The sequence below is a fragment of the Pan troglodytes genome, chromosome 10 (genome assembly GCF_028858775.2).
Source record: "Pan troglodytes isolate AG18354 chromosome 10, NHGRI_mPanTro3-v2.0_pri, whole genome shotgun sequence".
Lineage (NCBI taxonomy): Eukaryota > Metazoa > Chordata > Mammalia > Primates > Hominidae > Pan > Pan troglodytes.
Window position 1 is genome coordinate 8,639,264 of NC_072408.2, and position 23,472 is coordinate 8,662,735.

Genomic DNA, 23,472 nt, shown 5'->3' on the forward strand with positions numbered 1-23,472 from the left:
TTTTTAATTTTCCTCCTTTCTTTCCTAAAACCTGCTGTCTCCTTCGTTCTTGGTCTTATTTGTCCAATATCCCCAGCTAGAATTGTCAGAAATGATTCTCCAGTTCTCCCTTTTAGTCCTGCCTTTTGAAGAGGCTCAGACCTGTGTGTTCCTTTCCACGTCCCTGACCCTCCCTTGCTTCAGCCCTGCCTAACCCCCACCTGGGCTGGGAGCAGGAGCTGCCCTTGGTGGACTCTTCCTTCTGCTCAGTCTGAGAAAGTGGCGATGCTCATGTCACTGTACCATTTAAAACTGCGTGGACGGCCAGGCGCGGTGGCTCACGCCTGTAATCCCAGCACTTTGGGAGGCCGAGGTGGGCGGATCACGAGGTCAGGAGATCGAGACCATCCTGGCTAACACAGTGAAACCCCGTCTCTACTAAAAATACAAAAAATTAGCCGGGCGTCGTGGTGGGTGCCTGTAGTCCCAGCTACTCAGGAGGCTGAGGCAGGAGAATGGCGTGAACCCGGGAGGCGGAGCTTGCAGTGAGCCGAGATCGCGCCACTGCACTCCAGCCTGGGCGACAGAGCGAGACTCCGTCTCAAAAAAAAAAAAAAAAAAAACTGCGTGGACTCCTTTTTTGTGGTTGTGGTTTGGTTTCTAGGCAGATCACACTGGAACGCCCTCACTTCTCGTGCTCCGTCTGGCCCTCGCGTGTGTTTTCAGCTCCATTTCCCGGCATTCTCCACCCACTCCCTGTGCCTTACATTCCTGCCATCCTGAGGCTTCCCTTTTCGCAAGATCTGGGCCAGGCCTGTCCCAGCCCCACGCATCAGCCTTTGTTCTTCTGCGCTCAGCCTCCTTTGTCTTTGGTCTCCCAGACGGACTCTAGTCAGCTCTGAAGATCCACACCCCACGCCTCTTCAGTAGCATTTCCTCAGACTCCTCAGGGTGAGCAGACACTCTTAGGGCTGCCACAGCACATGCTCAAGCCTCAGCTGCGGCCTCACTCTGCTGGGTGGTCGTTTATCTGTTTACGTGCTTGTCTCCATTAACCTAAATGGGTCTTCAGGACAAGGACCAAATCCCTTCAGCTTTCAGCACCCAGCACAGAGTAGCGCTCAAGAAATGTTGGTTAAAATGCTTGAAGGAATGTGAAAGAGGCTGTTAAAAACAACAGGAAGTTAGAAATATACTTACTTCTAAGCAAAGGGATTATCTTGTGTTTCTCAAAGTCATCTCTTCAGCTAAATGAGCAGGCCTCAGGTGGGTAGGCTCATGTACCGGATGAAAGCGATACACGGCAAATGGCGAAGTCCTTTAAATTCTGAGTTCCCTTAGGGCGAGGGTCACTCCACAAGGTTAGGGTCCTCTCTGAGATCACCGTGCCCCTCTCTCCTGCTCTCATGCACGTTCGTGAGCCTGTGACTTGGTGGAGAGAACATTCTGTTTACAGTGAGAGGCCAGGGCTGAAGTCACAGCTCTGCAAAAATGACCAGCTTTCGGCCTAGAACCAGTGACTCACTTTTTGGGCCTCACTTTCATGAAGACGCATTTGATATTTGCTTTTACACTTTTCTTATGGTTAATTTTGATGCAGAGAGACTTCACATACAGAGTGTCTTTGTCATTTATTGATGAAAAATAATTCTTAGCTCAGTGCAAATGGGATTGTTGTATCTGAAATCCATCTCTCCTTTCCCTTTCAGCTTCAGGATGAGTTAGAGAAAGGTGAACGGGACAATGCAGAACTGCAGGAGTTTGCCAACGCCATTCTTCAGCAGATAGCAGACCATTGTCCCGACATCCTAGAGCAAGTGGTCAATGCCCTGGAAGAGTCCTCTTGACCCTGCTTTATGGGGAAGCCTGAGGTAGTCAACCCAGGAGCCAAGAAAGGAGAACTACGAGGAACAGGTGCCCAGAACCTTCTTGGCACCAAACACTACAAACTTCATCCCAACTTGCTCACTTGAAGAAGTGTGATTCCAGCACCGTTTCTACATCTGCCATCTTACTCTGCCTTTCTGCTTTGGATGTGGTCTCTACACTAACCTTCTTGATGTCCAGGGTAGACAAAAGGTCGAATCTCTCTGAAGAACTGCCACCTGGTCATCAGCAGTGGAGAACTGTGGGAGCTGGTGGCTCTGCCCTGACAGAGAGCCATGGAGCAGAGGAGCCTCTCACCTCCTGTCCTCTGACATGAGAATGAAACCAGGAATGGACTTGGAGTTCAACAGGCTGAGAGGATGCCTCCAATGGACCAGAGAGCTGAGTGTTGTAATATCACAATAGGTGCTTTCTCCTAAAAGGGTAAAAAACAATCTCAAAAAGATGAGAAAAAGAGAAGGGGGAAGGGAAGAGAAAATCGACTCTTCTTTTTACTGTCTCTTCTGCTTACTTTCCACATGAGATGCTTTGTACCGGGGAGCTGTGAGCAGGCCTCACGATGCCCTGGGAGCACTCGTTCTCCCAAGGTCTGAGTCTTCACCCAGCCCTGCGTGTCTGTCCCAGCCTTCCTCACTCTGTTCCTCGGCCAGTTAACAAGAAGATGGTGTGAGGTGTTCTCCACCAGTCTCTCCTGTTTGAGACTGTTGACGTTATCATACTGAGGTGTTAGATCAAATATCTCTAATTGAAGAACATGTGAGGTTGAAAGAGCACCAGCCAGGGCAACATAGCGCGACCCTGTCTCTACAAAAAATTAAAAAGAGAACATACAAAGTTGACATATGAGACCCTGTTGTCCCCGCCTGCAGCTTTGCCCCAGTAACAGATGCCCGTTCCTCTTGGGCTGGTTTCCCCCGAACACCTCCAAGAGGCTGCCTGCCTTGCCAGCACCCGTGTCCTGAGCTCCTGCAGCCCAGTGGCTGCTGAAGTTGTGATCCCTCACTCACCCTGCTAGCTTTGCCCTTGACTCGTCTTCTCTGAACCGCAGCCTTGTGCATTGCCTGGAACCTTCTTCTAGCATAAATGAAGGTTTTTCCTCCTACACACATTCCTTCCTCGGTTATTTCATTCAGAGAATATTTATGAAATGCCTACTGTGTGCAAGTCATCCATCCTTGAAAAGGCCACTTCTCAGTGAGGGAGAGATGTAGTGGATTCTGTGAGACATACCTGCTGGAGTTGAAGCAGTAAATAGCATGTCCTTCCCCTCCCCGATCTTAAGGTGTGTTTTCTAGAAAAGTTCCCTAATGGAATTCATGAGTTTGGGGGGGCTCAGTCACCCGCTTGCCTGTAGGATTCCATTTGATGATTCTGGATTTTTGCTGTTCGTTATTGCCCTTAGAGGGGCTCTGAGTATCTACTTGTGGGTGGCCATTTCCTGACATCTGCATGTACCTCGTGGAATTCAGCCAGCTTCATGTTGCAAATCAGAAAGCTGACCCCAAGACTGCAAATCAATGAAGGTATTGGCATTGTTAAGGACGTAGCGTAGACAACAGCAGTCGTAAATAATTAGGCAGGAACTTAACCCAAATACCACCAGAACCCAGCAGACACTCACATCTCCTGATAAGAGTTGCTGGACTCGATGTTTTCGTTTTGCATTTTCTCCTCTCCTTCCCCACTTACTCAGAGAATTTAAAGTCTGTAGAGTCAGCACAGCCCCATCAGTCCAGGAACTTCCCACCACCAGCCCTTGACTGTCCCATTAACTGACATGGTCAGATTTCCAGCTCCCCCTACTCCCTGCTGTGAAACAATCCCTCTCCCTGTGAGAGGAAACTGTGGAGCGTTTCTTATCGAAGGTTAAATGGACTCTGCTCATAAACCTCTTACTGAGATGCTTCCTGATAGCCAGGCTGGCCAGAGAGGGGTGCAGGGGTTAGATAGTAAGTGGTGGTCGTTTGTGGTCAGTTACCTCAATTCTGTTCATTGCAGTGCCCGTAAACCATGTAGAAAGCTCCCAGCACTGAAAGGCAGGAGTGTTAGCATCTCGCTTTATCCACCATAACGTAAAGAACTGGGGTGTGATAACAGCCTTCACGGGGCCACAGTGGAACCAAGACAGCAGGCGAGGCCATGCCTAAACAAGTGGTCTGGCACGGGCACTGGCCAGCTGCTCTCTCCAAGCAGGTGCCCCAGATCCCACCCACGTGGACTTTCTCATCAGGTGCAGCACCTGCCACTCTCAGCCACTGGGTGTGTGACTCTCCTCTTCATCTCAGCATTCTCCATCACTTACCCTCCAGAAAAACTGATGGAAGGAAGCCCTCTGTGACACTGCGTCTGAGAAGAAGAATTTCTGGGACAGATATCATCTGTCTGGTCTCTATGAACAGCAAGGAATCTTCTTGACCGTTCTTGGGCACTGGAGACTGGCTAAGAGTTCAATAATAAACATGGCCTGCCTTTGTGCTGTAGGGCAGAGTGGATGCAGTTTGTAGCTTTCAGAGTATCTCATTGAGTCTAGATCATTGAACCAACACTTAACCAAATGTCCCACTCCCATCACACTAGGACTTGTCATTCCATGCCCCTCTCCTAGCGGTCATGGTTTCATACGGTCATACAACTGCTACTGAAGTTATATAGCCTTGAAAACTCGTGCAGGTTGCCCTTAGTTTTCCCCAAACCCTTCCATCGGCAAGTCTAGTTGCCCTTTAGCACCTAAAGATCTGCACCCCAAATCAATGTCACCATAAAGAGGGCAAGAAGAAGAGTGAGTGTGATCCCAATGGGGTTTTGTAACTGAAGAAGCACAGTGTGAGCTTCTCATCTTTTCATATACCTCTAACCCCCGGTACTCATTGAATCATTGATGAGGTATCTTAATTGAGATTTGCAAGGACTTTGATACCATTTGAAATGGAAAAATTTTGAACGGGCTTTAACATGTTTAAGAAATATGGATGGGGCCAGCCACAGTGGCTCACGCCTGTAATCCCAGAACTCTGGGAGGCTGAGGCAGGCGGATCACCTGAGATCAGGAGTTCGAGGCCAGCCTGGCCAAGATGGCAAAAACCTCGACTCTACTAAAAATACAAAATTAGCCAGGCGTGGTGGCGTACGCCTGTAATCCCAGCTACTCGGGAGGCAGGAGAATCGCTTGAGCCTGGGAGGCAGAGGCTGCGGTGAGCCGAGATCGTGTCACTGCACTCCAGCCTGGGTGACAGAGACTCCATTTAAAAAAAAATATATATATATATATGGATGGGAATCACCAAATTCATCTCAGCTCTAACCTTTTAACCTTTGTCCTTGCACTTTACAATCTAAAGATCTACCTGTGGCTCTCAGACTTCCTCACACTTGGGTTTTAGAAATAACTTGTAAAGCAGACTGTACCCAAGGCCGCCTTCAGTGTCAAGAAGGGCATTGTGACTTGCCCCTCGATTTCTGTCCATTGAAGTCTGGTTTTCCATGAGGAACTTGCGGGCTCACCCACCCCCAGAGTGAGAGAAGAGGAAGGCGAAGTCATCACAGACACGGTCTTACCCACCTGCTGAACTAATCCCTCCACTATTGAGGGTCAGGGTTGTGAGGCAACCATCATGTGTCACCCCAAAATATAAATGTTTCTGAGCCGCCCATCCACTGGCATTTGGATTTGCTGCCAGAGTCCTGTTCCTCCCAGAACCATCCCTCCCTCCTGTTGACCATGTTACTTGAGTGTAGGCCCGGTGTCAAGACCCTCAGAGTCTTTGAGGAAAGAGCCAAGCAGAGAAGACCTCACTGCGTGGAGTGTGACACCACATGGCATTTCTCAAGCCCAGCGGACCCCGTGTCAGCAAATACCAGTAATTTAACATCTGCTCCTGGCCGCCTCTTCACCTGCCTGGGTTCGGAACTGAGGAGGAAGGATGAGAAGAGACTGCAATGCAGCAGGTGCCCTCCGCAGAGTGAGGCCGCCCGTCCATCACTGCCAGCCCTGGGCTGCTCAGGAGGGGACGTGAACCACTCAAAGGAATGTCTTAAAGAGGATCTGGAGTTTCCCCCATGCAAATTAGGGAAGAATTAGGCAAGAAAAGACATACGTTACAGGGAAATCCTTCTGAACAAAATGGCTGTCTTCACCTACTCTTCAGCAAAAACCGTCTCCAGACTTTTTAGTGTCAAAAATGTAACCAACTGTCTCCTGATTTTTTCCAATGTGTTTGGCAAGTGCTGTGGCCCTGTTGTAGGTACTTCTCCTGACTCTTGGGGGAGAAGTGGTTTTAGGGATTGATTTGGGGGAGCGGGTTTTTGTCACATCCCACCTCCTCTCTTCTTTCTCTGCTTGTCGATATTGTCTGTGTGATTCAGAGAATTGGGGCAGTTACATTGTGTCTGTTGTTGAGATTATTAAAAGATTAAAACGTAGTTGTAGAAATGAAAAATTAAAGAGCTGTGTTTTAAAAATGCAAACCAATATCTTGTTAATAAAGGAATTCAAGCTATGGGGCAGCCACACTCCCCTCCTCCCAGGCTGGCATAGGTGGCCCTGGGCTGGCGGCTTAGGAAGCGTGGAGCACACTTAGGGTAGTGCCTGCCTGGGCAAGAGACACCTGCCGAGCAAAAGGAACGAGAATCTGGGGCTCAGAGCCTCGCAGTTGTGCCAGGATTTTCCTATACATGTTCAGGACCTCTGGGTAGAGGTTTCACAGTTTGTGACCCCATAACCACCCTCACCCGACGTGGGTTCTAGCTCAGTGTGCCTAATACTGCATGGTAACCTGGGCTTGACCCTGAAGCCCCTGCCTGGCAGGCCACAGGACCTCTCCTGCCCACTTGGTGCTATCTCTTCCAGTGACCACCCAGCACGGGCGAGCACTGGCCAGCCTGGAGCCTGCAATCCAGGTGGAACAGACTGTCCTCCATGTCAGTTCCTTCTGGCTTCGGGCCCTCAATTCTTTCCCTTTGAGCTTTTTTAGACCCCAGATCTCCTAGGCCCAGGCTCTCTCTTGACCCCAGAGAAGCCACTGTCAGGAAAGGAAGTGAACCCTACTGAAGCCAGAGAATCCACCCCAGCCAAAGCAGGCCCTCTGGGTCCAGCCCCTCATTCCACACCACGCCAGTATTGCATCCATCTACTGCAGCTACACATTCTGAGGGCAGCACCACCCACTCTGGCCTGCTGGCCCATCGCAGGACTAGCCCGGGCACCTGCCGGGCACTGCAGGATATCCAGTGGGGCCTGTGACTGCTCCCTGATGCGTCAGAAGAGAAGTGTTGCACTTTAGTGGAGGAGCTGAGGAGCACCTGCCCCCTTGTAGCTTGAGTTCCTTTTGGTAACAGTAGCAGCCTCCGTGGTGGTGTCTGGGATGCACATGCACCCGCTGCCTTCAGCTGTATGTGTGTGTTCCTGCTGGAGTTGTGTTACTGACAGGATAATGACATTACAAAGAAATTGTGTTATATTCAACTTTGCCTTGATAATTATTGTAAACACTTTGTTCATTTTTTCTTTTTTATTCACAAACTAAATCCACCAGGAAATTATAAAGTTATTTAAAAACCGTGCTGTGTCCTTCTTTGAGTGTCACCCAGCTGATCATCCAGGCAAGGTGTGTCCCCAAATGCTAGAAAAGATGGACAAGGCCTGCAGTGCCCAAGAGGCCAACTCCAATGGCAGGCAGCCCGAGGGCCAGGGGTCCCAGGATTTACGGTGGGTGTGAGAGTCACCACACAGCCCTGACGGGCATGGTGCCACATCCCCCAGCCCGCTGTGACCTCGGAGGAGTGAGCCTCCTTTCTCTTCCCGCCTGATCTCCGGGTTTGCAGCTTTTAAAGTCAATTCCCGGTTCCCTTTTTCCTTCTTTCTACCCTCAGCCCCGGGCCAGGTTATCCGTATCAGGTCTCACTGTTCCAGAGCTTAGAGTAGGTGCCCAGTGCTGAGGGATGGTGCTGCTGTTGTACCAAGGTGGAAGAGCCGGAAGGGCGGCCACCAAGGGAGGGCTTTGCCCAGGACTGGGACTCAAGCTTCAGCAGGGCGCGTTCTGATGCACTGACTCTGGGGCGTGCAGGCTGGGTCAACAGAAAGTGTGCGTGCCAAGAGTAAAAGCCGAGAAACCCCGTGCTTGGACGCGGCTGTCATTTCCAGCTTTGGGATTTGTCTTGGGCTTTATGCTCAATAAGAAATTATTCTGGGGAATTTCTTTTATGAGAATTACTTTTCTGCTTAGCCACACTTCTGTGTCTACCCAAGAAAGGAATCAAGCCAGCTTGCTGCATTCCTTCCCTCTCCCGTGTAAATTCTGCCACACGCTGGGTGTTGGCTCTTGGGAATTGTAGCAAGAGAGTCCAAACTCGTTCTTCCCAGTCGGCCCTCCCAGTGCCCAGGTCCCACCCTGGCCTCGCTCTCTGCAGCCACAGCAGCTGTTGGGAAGCTCTGCCAGGGGAGGCGTGCCCGGGAGACAGGGCGCTGTGGACACGGCCGCAGGGCTGAGGTTGCTTGTACTTTCATCATATGAAGCAGGAACAATTTTACTAGCCGAGCATGTATTATTCTGCACAATATAAAATCACAACCACAAGCAAATGTGTCCACAGAAAGCTGTCAGATTACACTGGTCAGCTGTTTCCAAGGTTTCCCATTCATCTTTTTTGCTATTTATTCACCCTGCATTCTACCAGTACCCAGTTGCAGGCAAGTGGACACCGACAATAGATTTAAAGAAAATATGTGAAAACTTTTAAGAATTCCATCCATTAATTTTTTTTTTTTTTTTGGAACTGAGAGAAGATAACTAGTACTTTATTTTTGAGGTGGAATATCTCAGGCTGGCTCAAAAATGATTAGGAGCTACTTAGGGACTGGGTGCTCTAGCTGAAACCTTTAATCCCAACACTTTGGCAGGCCAAGGTGGGAAGATCACTTGAGGCGAGGAGTTCGAGACCAGCCTGGACAACATAGTGAGACCTCTCTCGCTACAATAAATTAAAAATTTAGCAGGGCACGGTGGCATGTGCCTATAATCCCAGCTGCTTTGGAGGCTGAGGCAAGAGGATGACTTGAGCCCAGGAGATGGAGGCTGCAGTGAGCTGCAGTGATCACACCACTGCACTCCAGCCTAGAGGTGCAGAGAGAAACCCAGTCTCAAAAAAAATAAATAGTTAGGTTCTGGGGCTGGGGGGAAGCTGGTGTGAGGTTTGTGAGCCTTCCCAGGTGTCCTGGAAAGGGCCCAGACTCGCAGACTGCAGCCCTGGGCTGCCGCTTGACCTCCCAGTCTCTTCTTCCCCTCTGAAAGAATGCCTCCTTCATCCCTGTCCCCAGCCTAGGTCATAAGGAAGGTGCCGTAGGATAATCTTTTTCCTTTTTGAAATTTTCTTTACAGAGCATAAATTGCTTTCTTAACATCTGTGATTCACTTAAAAATAATCAAGCATGTCTGTCGGGGAGGAGCAAGGGTGTGGAGACAAAAAGATGGGCCAGAGGTCGGTAATTATGAAGCTGGGGAACTGCGTGCATGGGGTTTGTAAGTCCATTCTCCTTATTCTTGTGTTTGAATTTTTCCTGAATCAGTTAAATATTCACATCCTTCAACTGTACTTGCCCATACAGGCCTCTTCCTCCGAAGATCCAAGCACTCTGCATTCACAAAGGGCCACTGTAGCGCTCCGTTCAGAATTTGTACTTCCCTGTGTTCTAGACTCCAGGCTACAAATAATAAAAGCTAGTGACATGTGGACCACCTGCCAGCTTCAGTTCTGAGCATTGCACAGGTTTGGTGTCGGTTCACCTTCACAGCAGTCCTACAAGGTGGGTACTGTTACCCCACTTTACAGGAGAGGCACAAAGTGGACGCACGACCTTCCCAGCGCCACACAGCATGTTAGTGGTGAGACTGGAATTCACACCCGACTCTGTCTCCAGAGTGTGTGTTCTTCAGCCCACTGCTGTGGCCACCTCCCGGGGAGGACAGTCTGCTGGGGACAGCTAAGCCCAGTGAAGTGCAGTGGGGCACGAGAGCAGGCAGTGCTCGTCACACAACTTCAACAGGTGGATTTTGCCGGAAAAGGGGGTGAAGGGAAGCCAAAAAGACAGATGAGCAAGACCAGGGAGGTAGGAAAGTACGAGGAGGGCACCTGGGACAGCAAGTGGCCAGTGTGGACAGAGGACGTGCGTACTGCGTGGCTTCAGAGCGATGAGGCGCGGCTGTGGCCGCAGTTGCAGCATGAAAGGGGATCCCCAGTGCCCTAGGAAGGAGGCCAGCTTGGGAGACACGATCTCACAGCCCCAGTGGTCCTGACCCCTCCCCAGCTGCAGACAAAGAAAAGCCTCCCCAGGGGCTGATATAAAAAAGCAAAGGAAACACCCCTGGGCACATGCATTCTGGAGCTGCCAGCCTGTGACCTAAGGGAGGCTCCCCAGGCCACGTGCAGAGAAGCTACATGAGGGGACTCTGCTTCCCTAAGGGAAGGAGGATGTTCTTATTGATACATCGAGAGACACATCTGGCTCTGTCACCCAGGCTGGAGTGTAGCGGTGCAATCATAGCTCACTGCAGCCTCGACCTCCTGGGCTCAAGTGATCCTCCTGCCTCAGCCTCCTGAGGAGCTGGGATAACAGGTGTGTGCCACCACGCCCAACTAATTTTTTAAACTCTTGTAGAGATGAGGTCTCGCTATGTTGCCCAGACCGGTCTTGAATCCTGAGCTCAGGCAATCTTCCCGCCTCAGCCTCCCTAAGTGCGGGGATATAGGTGTTAGCCAAAGCACCAGCTGACATGGGACATTGTTTTTACCGCATCCAGGCAGGTGGGCCCTTTAGAAAGGGCATCACTCAATCTTCAGTTACTCAACATGAGGTCTGTATTTTGCCTCCCTTCACCTGCTTTTCTGGCAGAGAAACTAGAAATGAAAGATTAAGTTGCCCTGAGTTATACAGCAACTTAACTGGACCTGGGTTCAGAATGGGTCCATTGCTGCCAAACCTTTCTCTGGCCCCAGACTCCCCGACAGCCTCAGAGGGGTTGAGGCATCAGGGCCACACTGTGGCTGGGGGTTTCAGAGGAAAGAGGAAAATAACATGCGTGGCTTGGTCACCGTTACGGTGGATGTGAGTCACGTCAGGATTTCAGGCTCCGTTTGGCTCTGGGCAGTTGATTTCCTGGGAATGAGGCGATGAAGCCCTATGAATGTTCTCTCCTCCAGGCCCTCGATGGGACAGGAATGAGGTTTGCAGGCTTGGTAGTGCCACTCCAGCCCTCCCTGTCCACAGGGACCATTCCTTTGCCGTGTCGTCTGGGGAAGAAGCCATCCCCTGCCATAGGCAATGGCTTACAGGGTGACCTGGGACATCCGTGCCTTCGGCTGGGTTCAGCCGTGAAGCACTCTTCTTCCCAACTCCTCCTGCTGCTCCCAGCGTGCGACATTCATCTTTCCCTTCCCAAGTTAACGCTCAGTTCTGTCTTGGCCACCTTGGCACCTTCCCGGCCCCTCGGTCCCAGTCTCCACAGCACTTGGTCGGCTCAGCCTTGCTCGTGCGAGTCAAAAACTTGAGCCGCACTGCTTTGAAGAGGGAGAGTCAGATGTGGGCAAAAAAAAGTGCATCGAATGTCTGAGAAACTTCCATAACAAAAAGCCATCTCTGGCATCTGAAAGAATTCACGCTCGAAAGATGGTTCCTGCTTGGTTTGTCTTGGGCTTAACACTTTTTTATTACTATGATTTTATTCTTCAGGGTTGTGGGAATCTGCATCTTGACTTGGACCTGGCCCGTGTGCAGGATGTAATGGGCCGATGTGCCTGGACTCCTCCCTCTGCATTTGTGCAGCGCTCCCGTGCCGGGAACACAACCCAGGAACGAGGACTTCCGTGAGACGGCGCCCCGGCCACCACCGCGCCTCCCGCAGCAGCCAGGCCTGGGCCTTCAGGTCAGCAGTAAACCCCAGGACACAGGCAGTGACCCTAGACGAGCAGGGCAGGTCCAGGTGACGGGAGGCGTGCCACGTTTCTCCATCCCGAAGTTCTTCTTGGTTTTTATCCTAAGTACTGATGTCAGGATGACCCGGCAGCTTTGAGGAGCCATCTGGCCCTTTAGGCAGGAAGCCAGTTGGCCTTCCTCATCCCACTGTCCTGCCTGGGCACTCCCATGGGGCTGGCTGCAGGGGATCGGGGGAGGCTGGCTGCAGGGGGACTGACCTTCTCAGGGGAGGCTGCCTCCGGTTTCACCGCTCCTCCCCGAGCACAGCCTTTGTGGGGCCTACGGGGCAGTGGGGGACAGGACGCTTGTCCTGCGGAATGGCAAGGAATCAGCTCTCCATTTCAGGGCAAAGTGGGGCCTGGATTGTGGGCCTTGAACATGAAGGCAGGTGGGCGAGGGACTAGGGGACCGCGTGAGGCCCGACGTGCACACGGCAGGGCCCGGCACCCATGGTTGCGTTCAGTCGGCCTTGGCCGGCTGGCTCCTGCTTGAAAACTTGCTGGGTGGTGCCTGCGGTAAGTCGGTGGCATTATTCCCAGGGGCTGTGAGGAAGCCCTCATATCGTTTGTCCTAAAGCCTAGGATCTTGGAAACAGAACCATCACCCTTATAGAGGTCATCCCCCTCTGACCAGACCCTATTCCAAGGCCATTTCCTGCGTCTAAAATCCTCCGTGGGTGTAGAAACCAGCTAGAGATGGGAGCACTGAGGCCTGCAATGGGAGCTGTCCTGGAGACGTGAGGGCGTTGCCGGCCTCTTCACGCTACCCCTGCTCCAAGACCCCTCCAGCCCTCACAGAGGCCTCTGGGCCTGCCCTCCTGAGAGGCCACTCCGGGAAGGGCTGTGGTGCCCACCCCATCCCCAAGAAGTCAGATACCAACAGTCAGATTGTTTCTGCTCGAGGAGGGGAAAAAAGCCCAGGTGCCAATCCACCAGCCTCATCATCTGGGGCCGCGTCATCCTCCTGCAGGGATGGTCTCTTTTAATTTTTATTTTTATTTTTTTATTTTCTTTTTTATTTTTTATTTATTTTTAATCTTTTTTTTTTTTTTTTTGAGAGGGAGTCTCGTTCTGTCACCCAGGCTGGAGTGCAGTGGCACAACCTCAGCTCACTGCAACCTCCGCCTTCCGGGTTCAAGAGATTCTCCTGCTCCAGCCTCCCGAGTAGCTGGGATTACAGGTGCCTGCCGCCACGCCCAGCTAATTTTTTGTATTTTTAGTAGAGACGGGGTTTCACCATGTTGGTCAGGCTGATGTCGAGCTCCTGACTTCAGGTGATCCATCCGCTTCGGCCTCCCAAAGTGCTGGGATTACAGGCGTGAGCAACAGCACCTGGCTGGGATGTTCTCTTGAATGAGAGCTTTGTCTGCCCTGCCTGTCAGTCACTGTGACAAAGGGGACCCAGGCAGACTGGAGCCCAACATTGGATCCTTTGCCAGGATGTCACGTCATGGGGTTCAGGCCGCAGCATGCAAGCCATCCCTGGCTCCGGTATCTCTGAACTCTCCTACATGGACTAAATGTCACAAAAGCCCCTTGAAGAGTCCCCAGGCAGCCTCCGCGGTGAGAGAGCACTTAGATCTCCATTGCCTCCCACCCAAAACAGGAGCCTGCTTTCCTTCTCCTGTCCCCTCACTGACTACAAGCCCCTTGAGGGCAGGGCATGTGTCTGTTCCTGCTTTTGGGTCCCCTGCAGACCCAGTCGAGCATGCCTGTGCACACGCTGACCTTGCCAAGTGATCGGCGCTGATCTGATGACTTGCAGGCTTCCCAGGGCTTCGTCTTCCAGGACCTTCTTTTCTGCAGCTGGCACAGTTCTAGCCCACGTCATTGGAGATGTGTCGGGCCTGGAAATATTAGCCTGGACATCCGTTATGACCCCAGCTTTCCCTGTGGGCGGGACAGGTCAGAGCAAGCCTGCGCGGTGGCTACCTGATGTCAAGGGGAATCCCATTTGCTGCCTCTGCGGAATTCCTTGTTTCCAGGCCAGGGTCCAGGACAGCGCAGGGTCTGCCGCAGCCTTAGCTGCCTCGGTGCCGGGCCTGACTGCATCGCCAGTGCAAGCAGCCGGGAGGGAGGGAAGCAGCTGTGTGAGGATCCGACCACGGCCTCCTCTCCTCTCCTCGCTCCCCTACGCTGAAATCTCCACACAGGTCCTCTGGTGCGCTTCGAACTTGTATTTCCTCCTGGGGGCACACAAGAGGCCTGATAAGTCTCCTTCTTTACTTCCAGGGGAACAGTACTGACTCTGGTGAGGAGGCAAACGCTCAGAATCTACTGCAGGTGTTAGTTCTGCAGAGGAGTCTTCCTGCTTAAGGGCTCATTTGATGTTCTGGAAATTTGCCAGGTACTGAAATACAGCCAGTCTTCCCAAAGATTCCTCCGCTCCTCTGAGTGCACGTGTGTGTGTGTGTGTGTGTGTACAGCCACACAACCTGACTCTGTGTTCACACACACGGGCCCTGGCCAAGTGTGAGGGTCTCCACGTGACGAAGGAAATGAGTAAACAACTTCAACATTGTTGTTTCCCTCTGAGGCTTGCAAAGAAGGTGTTAAGAGCACAAGATTTAAATCATAAATTTTATTAAAAGCCAAACAGCCCAATGTGCGATTCTTGCCAACTTGGACAGAGTCTTTGGGGTAATGCTACACTGAGCTAATCCAGAAGGAATCGAGTGGAGGAAGACAGCAGGGTGGGGGTGAGCCCACGCGTCCAGCCAGGAGAGGCAGAGGGAGGCACAGCCCCGACACAGCCACCCACCCCGTGGCCAGAGCAGGGTGGCGCAGGAGCTGGCAAGACCTCTAAGCTGTTCCTGCTTCTGCTCTCCTCACACTGTTTCCTTAGCAAATGGAGCCTCCTTCACGCCTAAAGGGCCCAGAGCAAGGCAGGGGAGGGAGGGCCGACCCCTGCAAGACTGAGAACTGGCCAGAATTGCCCACTTGCTAGACTAGCGAGAGAGCGAAGTCCCAGTGGGTCCCCCTGATGAAGGACACCCGTTCCTTACCCCCCACCCAGAGGCACCCTTCCTCCTCCAAACACAAGATGCTGCTCCAGCAGGGGCAGGGACCATGTCAGCCTCCCACAAGACACACACGGGAAAGCCCTGCTTGTGAGGGCGCCACACCCAGGGCAGGAATCAGAATGAAGACACGACTCCGCAGTGAGCACGGGGCTCGGGACAGGACGCAGCGTGGCAGACCAGCCAGAGAAGCTTTCACACTGCAAACAGCCGGCTCCACCTCCGCCCCAACTGGGCTCCACGACTCCCCGCAAGTGCCCTGCCACCTCAGGCACCTGCCCCCACGCCCACTCAGCGTCACCGCCTCGGCGGTTCATCTCCAGAAGGCTTGGAATTGATGACGTTTCTGCACCACAAGGGGCTTTTGCGATTCTGCGTCACTGAACTTGCATCTCATCCCCACGATCCGACATAAGCTTGCCAAGGACAGGACCTCGTGGCACCCGGGACAGGGACCACCGCATCCTACATGTGACAAAGCTGTCCCTCCGTGGAGCTGGCGTCTCTGATTTCCTTGGCCTGAGGGAGGCAGTGAAGATGAAGGAAGGAGGGAGGGCGCCCTGGTGGTGGGCGCAGCTCTGTGCTGGTCTTTCTCTGGCCACCTAGACTTCAGTGGCCAAATGGCTTCAGGAGACCCACTGGTCTTTCCTGTTTTGTTTTATTTATTTTACTTTTTATTTATTTGTTTTTTTGAGACAGAGTTTCGCTCTTGGTGCCCAGGCTGGAGTGCAATGGTGCCATCTCAGCTCACCGCAACCTCTGCCTCCCAGGTTCAAGCAATTCTCCTGCCTCAGCCTCCCAAGTAGCTGAGATTACAGCCATGCGCCACCACGCCCGGCTAATTTTTTGTATTTTTTTTTTTCAGCAGAATGGGGATGAGCCACCGCGCCCAGCCAGTCTTTCCTGTATTAACAAAAGTATTGGTAGTAGCATTAGGTGTTAAAAATTATCAGCACAGCTTGGGACTGGCCACAAAATTCTTCTAAATCTCCCCAGGATAATCTCATGAGAGCACGGATGCTTTGCCCAGAATCTCTGCAACCGAGGAAGGTCTGTGGCACGGGGTGGGCCCTGAGAGACTTCCCCTAAAAACTTTGGGTTCATTCCCCACCCGTGTGTGTATGTAGGTGTCTCTGTAGACAGTGATTAAAAATACTCCTGACTGGATATCAGCATCTGCAAAACAGGCTTCTATTCAGTGAACTACCTCTTCCCGAGTTCCTCTTAATTCCTCTTCCTTAATAGCAAGAGACTCGAGACAGCTCACACAGGCTGGAGTGACTGCTTGTACTTGCATTTGACCCTGGCAGAATACGCCCCTTCCTCAGGTGGCAGCAAGGAAAGAAATGCTCCGCCTGCCCTCCCTCGGCACCCTGGCCCCCGTCACCCACACCCCTGTCACCCAAACCCGCCTCACCCGCACCCCCCTCACCCGCACCCCCGTCACCCAAACCCGCCCCGCCTCACCCGCACCTGGCTTACCCGCACCGCTCTCACCCGTTCCACCTCACCCGCACCCCCCTCACCCGCACCCCCCTCACCCGCACCCGCCTCACCCGCACCCCCCTCACCCGCACCCCCGTCACCCAAACCCGCCCCGCCTCACCCGCACCTGGCTTACCTGCACCGCTCTCACCCGTTCCACCTCACCCGCACCCCCCTCACCCGCACCCCCGTCACCCAAACCCGCCCCGCCTCACCCGCACCCGCCTCACCTGCACCTGCCTCACCTGCATGACCTCGCCCGTGCCTGCCTGACCTGCACCCACCCTTGCCCGCTAATTGCCATTTGGGCTCCGAGGGATGCATCTCCAACCCCAAACCTGTCAGGCCCTTGCCCAGAGCTGCCCTTGTTTTCTTTCTCTTCTATTTTTTCCTATGCTTAAAAAGATCTCACCACAAAAATGTTTTCTTCTCTTCCTCCACTTGTAGCGACTGGGATCAGGAAACTGCAGGGTGGAAATTGTGGGGGCCTGTAGCCCAGAGTTCTCCTTATTCGGGTGCTGATCAGGACGGGTTTCAAGATTGGAAGGAATTTCTCCTGGGTCTCCAGGACACAAAAATCGCAGCTGTCTGCAGCTGGGCTGGGTTGGTGGCAGAGTTTCCTGACTCAAGCCCCATGATTTACGTTCTGTGTCCCTCACTAGCTTTTGTTGAGATGCCCTTTGAGGTTTGCTGGTGTGTGTTTGTCCCAGGTTTGCATCAGTCACTGCACTGTCAGGGACTCTAGTGACCAAACAATCCCGGGCCAGCCGGCCCCCACCTTGCCACCTCCCGCCACTCGCACCCGTGTGGACGTAGGCGGCCAGCACCGGCAGGCTGTGCCTGAGGTGCTGTGGTCTTCACCCAGCGCCTTCACACAGACGACTCCTCGCTCCATACCAAGCACCCCATAGATTTGTTTGTGTTTTTTCACAGTGGCCCTCTCTGAGTTTTAAAAATGGCAATTAGAAGGGAGTTATTTATATGAAAACCACGACAGGAGGTTATTCATATGAGAACATACAGTATCTTTGATCAACCAACACGCCCTCCCAGCTTCCGAGTTCTTGAAGTTCTAATGATGGGTCAGGGCTGAGCTTGCCCTTTCCATCCGTTACCACCTTCCATGCAAAGCTGAGTGAGAACATGGCTCACATCTGCTTTATCATCAGTACATCCCTGTGCTTAGGAGAGTGTCTGGAGCATTCTAGGTGTTCAATAAAAATGCTTTCCATAAATGAACATGAGGGAAGCTGAGGCCCGGAGTAGCGGCGCCACTTACACAGAGTCAGGCAGCCCAGCAGTGGCCAGGCTGACTGAAGCCCAGGCCTCCCGCCCCCAAGCCAGAGCTCCTCCTCGCCACCTTCCGAGCATCTGCGGTGGCTTCTCTGGGTGTAGCTTGTGGTGCTCTTTCAAAGACCACCCCCAAATGATATGGTGGTTCCTTAAAAAAAAATCAAACAGCCTGGGCACAGTGGCTCATGCCTGTGATCCCAGCGCTTTAGGAGGCCGAGGTGTGCGGATCACCTGAGGTCGGGCGTCGTCTGAGACCAGCTTGACCAACATGAAGAAACCCCGTCTGTACTAAAACTACAAAATTAGCTGGGCATGGTGGTGCATGCCTGTAGTCCCAGCTATACAGGAGGCTGAGGCAGGAGAACTGCTTGAATCCGGGAGGTGAAGGTTGCGGTGAGCCGAGATTGTGCCATCGCACTCCAGCCTGGGCACCAAGAGCGAAACTCCATCTCAAAAAAAAAAAAATCAAACATAGAATTACCCTGTGGTCCAGCAATCCCACTTCTGGGCACATATGCAGAATTATTGACAGCAGGGTCTCAGAGAGATCCTTACACCCCTATCCATAGCAGCCTCATTCACAGCAGCCAGAAGGTGGAACAACCCAAGTGTCCAGCTACAGATGAATGGACTTGTGAATTACGGCTTAGACATACAAATGCTATTCCGTCTCCAGAGAGGGTTGAAGTTCCGACACACGCCACACAAAAATGAACCTCGAAGACATGCTGAGTGAAACAGGTCAGACACAAAAGGACAAATATTGTATGATCCCACTTAGACGAGCGACCTAGAACAGGCAAATTCACAGAGACGCAAAGGAGTCTTTCTGCCCATGTTCGCCTCGTCTAACCCCTGCCTGCAGGGTCTGGGGGAGGTCAGAACGGGCAGTTAGGGTTGAAAGTATACAGAGTTTCAATCTGGGAAGATGAAAGAGTTCTGAGATGAAGGGTGGTGATGGTTGCAAACAGTGTAAATGTGCTTGATGCCACTGACCTGTACAGTTAAAAATGGCTACAGTGATAACTTCCATGTTGTGCAAATTTTCACAATAAAAACTTAATGAAAGGTAGCTAGAGACAGCAAGTGAGGGGAAGGGAGGAAGGGCGAGTTATTGGTTGAAGGGTAGAGTTTTTGTTAGGGATGACGGGCGAAGTTTTGGGTACAGACTGTGGTCATGTTTCCACAACATCGTGAATGAGTTTAGTGCCACAGCATTAAATGTATTCGTGGTGTACTTGTGTACTTATGAATGGCTAAGATGATAAATATTATGTACATTTTACCACAATAAAAAAGTAATGAATTCTGGCCAGGTACAGTGGCTCACCCCTGTAATCCCAGCACTTTGGGAGGCTGAGGCAGGCCGATCACTTGAGGTCAGGAATTCAAGACCAGCCTGGCCAACATGGCAAAACCCCGTCTCTACTAAAAATACAGCCAGGCGCGGTGGCGCCTGCCTGTAATCTCAGCTATTTGGGAGACTGAGGCAGGAGAATCGCATGAACCCGGGAGGTGCGGGTTGCAGTGAGCCAAGATTGCACCACTGCACTCCAACCTGGGTTACAGCATCTCAAAAAAAAAAAAAAAAAATTAATGAATTTTAAAAGCCAATTTGCTAGCCCAGCACCAAGGCCTCTCCCCCGACAGACCTCTGGCCCAGCACCCCTGGGCCTGCCAGCACTGGTACCCACCCTGGGCTGGGTTGAGGGTGGTGTCCCTGGGCTGTTGAGAGGCTCCTGGCCCCCATGGCCAGCCCAGCCCTTCCCGCAGTCCGGAGGCAGCACCTCCCCAGCCCTGCGGACCCAGGCTGTCTAGCCAGTGTGTTGGATCCCTCTCGCCTAGTCAACAAGCATCTCTGAACATGTCTTCTGTTTTCTGAATGGGGAATAGGGCACAAGGAGGTTGAGTAAAGGACTTTTTATTCTATTTGTTTGATTTAGAGCACAAACCTCCTGAGAAACTCATTTTATATAAGAATAAAGAAAAGGCTGCTTTCTATTAAGGGTACGGCAGGAGGGCAGTGGGGGTCACCCCAACTTCCCTCTGATTGAAAAAATCTCCTCCGTGCATACATGCTCTCTACCTCATGAAGGCAGCCAGTCTTTTTTTTTTTTTTTCTTTTAAGACAGGGTCTTATTCTGTCACCCAGGCTGGAGTGCAGTGACACGATCCTACCTTGACCTCCTGGACTCAAGCAATCCTCTTGCCTCAGCCTCCCTAGTAGCTGAGATGACAAGCACATGCCACCACACATGGATAATTTGTTTTGTGTTTTTTGTAGAGATGGGGTTTCACCATGTTGCCCAGGCTGGTCTTAAACTCCTGGCCTCAAGTGACGCTCCTACCTTGACCTCCCAAAGTACTGGGATTATAGGCATGAGCCACCATGCCCAGCCCAGTTCTGTTTTTGAACAGATTTTTTATGTAAAAAAGTCTTCCTTAGAGACTCATGGATGATTGGAGCAGTAAAGGATCTTAGAAATAATCCTGTCCACTCTCTTCATTCTAAACACAAGGAGGCCTCAAAATATGTGGCCGTGTGTTCAAGGTCACATGGCCATGCATGGCAGCACCCGGACCCTGCTCCTCGGCCCCAAGCTCCCTCCAGTAGCACGCAAAAGATCTCGGAGCTGGGGCACCCTGGCCCCAGGTGACCTGGACACCCGCTAGCACGCTCCCCCTACAGCCAGCTCTTCCTCCTGCCTTAGCCCTGACAATGTGCTCCCCTGCTCTGGGAAACTCCTTGTCTACAGGAAGTGGAGAGCGTGTCTTCCTAAGATTAACTCAAGAGCTGGGCAACTAAACACTGGTCATAGGTGGAGCCTGAATCCCATCCCACAGCCCGTTTCTACCTCAACAAGCATGAATCTGTTCTATCAGAAATAATAGCAAAGGTCAATACCATTTGCTCCAACTAGAACTGAATTCCCCATTGTGACCTCCTACAGAAACTGCATCTCACATTTTATTTAATAAGCTAATGTCATCTGGTGGAGACAGCAAAAGACTGTGCGATGCTTCAACTGATAACATCACTCAGATTCTAAAATTCCGCAACCACAAAGTGTAGACATGAGCCTTTGGGGATGGAGATCAGGATTCACTCAGTCCCCATTTTGGAGCCATAAACTATGTCTGCTGCCTTGTAAGTACGAAATCCAATGAATGCATCCAACAAAAATGCTCATATGCATTCAGCTTCATTCACAACCTCTGAAAATGGCTTGAGAAAAAGCCCAAGACTTGGAAATAACTTTCTTTTTTTTTTCTTTTGAGGTGGAGTTCCACTCCTGTTGCCCAGGCTGGAGTGCCATGGCACAATCTCCGCTCACTGCAACCTCTGCCTCCCAGGTTCAAGCAATTCTCCTGCCTTAGCCTCCCAAGGAAATAACTTTCAAAAGTAACTTATCAATCCAACTATAATGCATCTGAAATACTTTCTTTCTTTTTTTTTTTTTTTAGGCGGTGTTTCGCTCTTGTCGCCCAGGCTGGAGCGCAGTGGTGCGATCTCAGCTCACTGCAACCTCCCGCTCCCGGGTTCAAGAGATTCTCCTGCCTCAGCCTCCCTAGTAGCTGGGATTACAAGCATGCACCACCATGCCTGGCTAATTTTTGTAGAGTAGAGACGAGGTTTCACCATGTTGGCCAGGCTAGTCTCAAACTCCTGACTTCAAGTGATCTGCCCACCTCGGCCTCCCAGAGTGCTGGGAATATAGGCGTGAGTCACCGCGCTGGCCTGAAGTACTTTTGAATGAGCTATTATGTGACTGAAAAATAAGAAGAAATATTTACACATTGAATGTAACTTCACACAGGAAGAAACTGTCACTACACAGTTTTCCTGATAGTTTTGGTATCAATGTGGATGGCTGCCTGAGTGGAAGGGCTGCTACACGGGTATATGGCACTCGCCTGCTCAGCCTTACACACCCTCGCATCCCAATAGGTCATTTTGTCAGAAAAGAAAATGACTCTAATTCGGAATTATTTATTTTTACTCAACCCGTATTGGGTCCTAGTATGTAATAACTCCTTTTCAAAGTATCTAGAAATACCTTAATAATTTCCCCCGGATTTTTTGCTGGAGATTAACATTAATAGTACGAAAAAAAGAGAAAACATGGCCAGGCACAGTGGCTCACGCCTGTAATCCCAGCACCTTGGGAGACCGAGGCGGGCGGATCATGAGGTCAGGAGATCAAGACCATCCTGGCTAACATGGTGAAACCCCGTCTCTACTAAAAATGCAAAAAAAGTAGCCGGGCTTGGTGGCGGGCGCTTGTAGTCCCAGCTACTCGGGAGTCTGAGGCAGGAGAATAGCGTGAACCCGGGAGGCGGTGCTTGCAGTGAGCCGAGATTGCGCCACTGCACTCCAACCTGGGTGACAGAGCGAGATTCCATCTCAAAAAAGAGAAAAGAGAAAACATTTGTTGGTATTTTAGCCCCTACAGCAAAGGTTGGCAATTTTTTTCTGTAAAGGACCAGAGAGAGAGTAAATATTTTAGTCAGGGCTGGATTCATAGGCAGTCACCCAGGACTCTGGGTGTAGGGGCCACACTTGGTTTAATCCTCAACTATTGCCATCACGGAATTCTTAATTTTTTTTTAAACAAGGGGCTCTACATTTGCATATTGTATCTCAAATTATGTGGCCAGTCTTGATTTTAGCATATGAAACCCATACGGCCTGCGATGCCGTTATCAGAGCGCTAAAGCAACATATAAAAGATTGCACATGTTGCAATAAAACTGTGCACACTGAAATTTGAATTTCATATAATTTTCACATCATGAAATATTATTCTTAAAAAAATTTTTTTCCAACCACTTCAAAATGTAAGTCATTTTAGCTTGCAGCCTGTAGAAAAATAGATACTGAGCTGGATTTGGATGGGGAGGCGTAGCTTGCCAACCCCTGCCTTAAAGAAACGTTTGGGGATACCGTAATTTTCCTCTTGTTGCAATTCTGCTTGGTGGCTCAGACCCCTGGGGACCTACCAAGCCTGCTCTGCACAGTTGATGCTAACGTGCTGCCCCACTGGGGCGCAGGAATGAGGTGTTAGCAGTAACCAAGAGTTGCGTGTGTCTACACTGTTGTGAGAGGAGGGAAATGTACCTGCGGCAGCACCTGTTCCTTTGACACCCTGGACCTGACCCACATGATCGCAGTAGAGACGGAAGTCCAGCCATTTACTCCCTTCCCATTCCTCTCTCACTACACAGAGTCACTGTGGTCTCCAAGGTTACGATCCTGGTTCTCCTCCTCCGCCTGAGCGGAGACTCAGCAGCAAGACACACGTGGCCAAGTCCTTCACCAGAGCCCCTTTGCATGGACCCCATGGTGCTTTCCTGGGGAATGAGGTTGGATGCCAGAAACCCAGCCCGACTCCTGTGCTCCAAGGCTCAAGAACACTCAGAACACCCCTCTGAAGACCCCCCTTGAGCAGATGCCCTCAAGGTCTAACCGGCTCAGGAGGGTCCCCAGAGCTCAGTGATGCTGGCTCAGAGAACCTGGGTAACGGAAAGGAGAGGTAGCTTTTCCCACTCACTGTCTCTGACACAAGCTCATTCTCCACAGTCATGTGAGTTTCCCAAACACCTTCCTCCCTCTGGCGTGTCTCTCTCAAGCCTCAGTCCAGTGAATGTGATTTATGAAAGGCCGTGAGGTCAGGCCCACTCATGGCAACAGCCCCAGCCCCTTCCCCGGCCTCTAACCCATTCGTCTTCAGTTACGCTTTCCATGCTCCTTCCTGATTTGCTCATCCCCAGAGATGGATGACCAGGGCTGTGCGCTCTGGTGTCTGAGTTCATTCCAGATGCAGGCTTGAAACTGAAGGAGCCA

General features: G+C 51.5%; 1 protein-coding gene across 31 annotated transcripts in view; it reads left to right on the plus strand.

The window, feature by feature from the left end:
- ERC1 (ELKS/RAB6-interacting/CAST family member 1) overlaps positions 1 to 6,050 on the plus strand; it is a 536,900-nt gene extending 530,850 nt beyond the window's left edge. For 26 of the 31 annotated variants that reach the window (XM_054663959.2, XM_054663951.2, XM_054663958.2 and 23 more), the window contains one exon: positions 1,689 to 6,050. In XM_054663959.2, the coding sequence (XP_054519934.1) occupies positions 1,689 to 1,826 (138 nt within the window). In that variant the 3' untranslated portion in view covers positions 1,827 to 6,050. The remainder of the gene's footprint in view (positions 1 to 1,688) is intronic. The other 5 variants (XR_010148221.1, XR_010148220.1, XM_054663952.2 and 2 more) reach the window with 1 other exon arrangement.
- Positions 6,051 to 23,472: the final 17,422 nt, after the last annotated feature.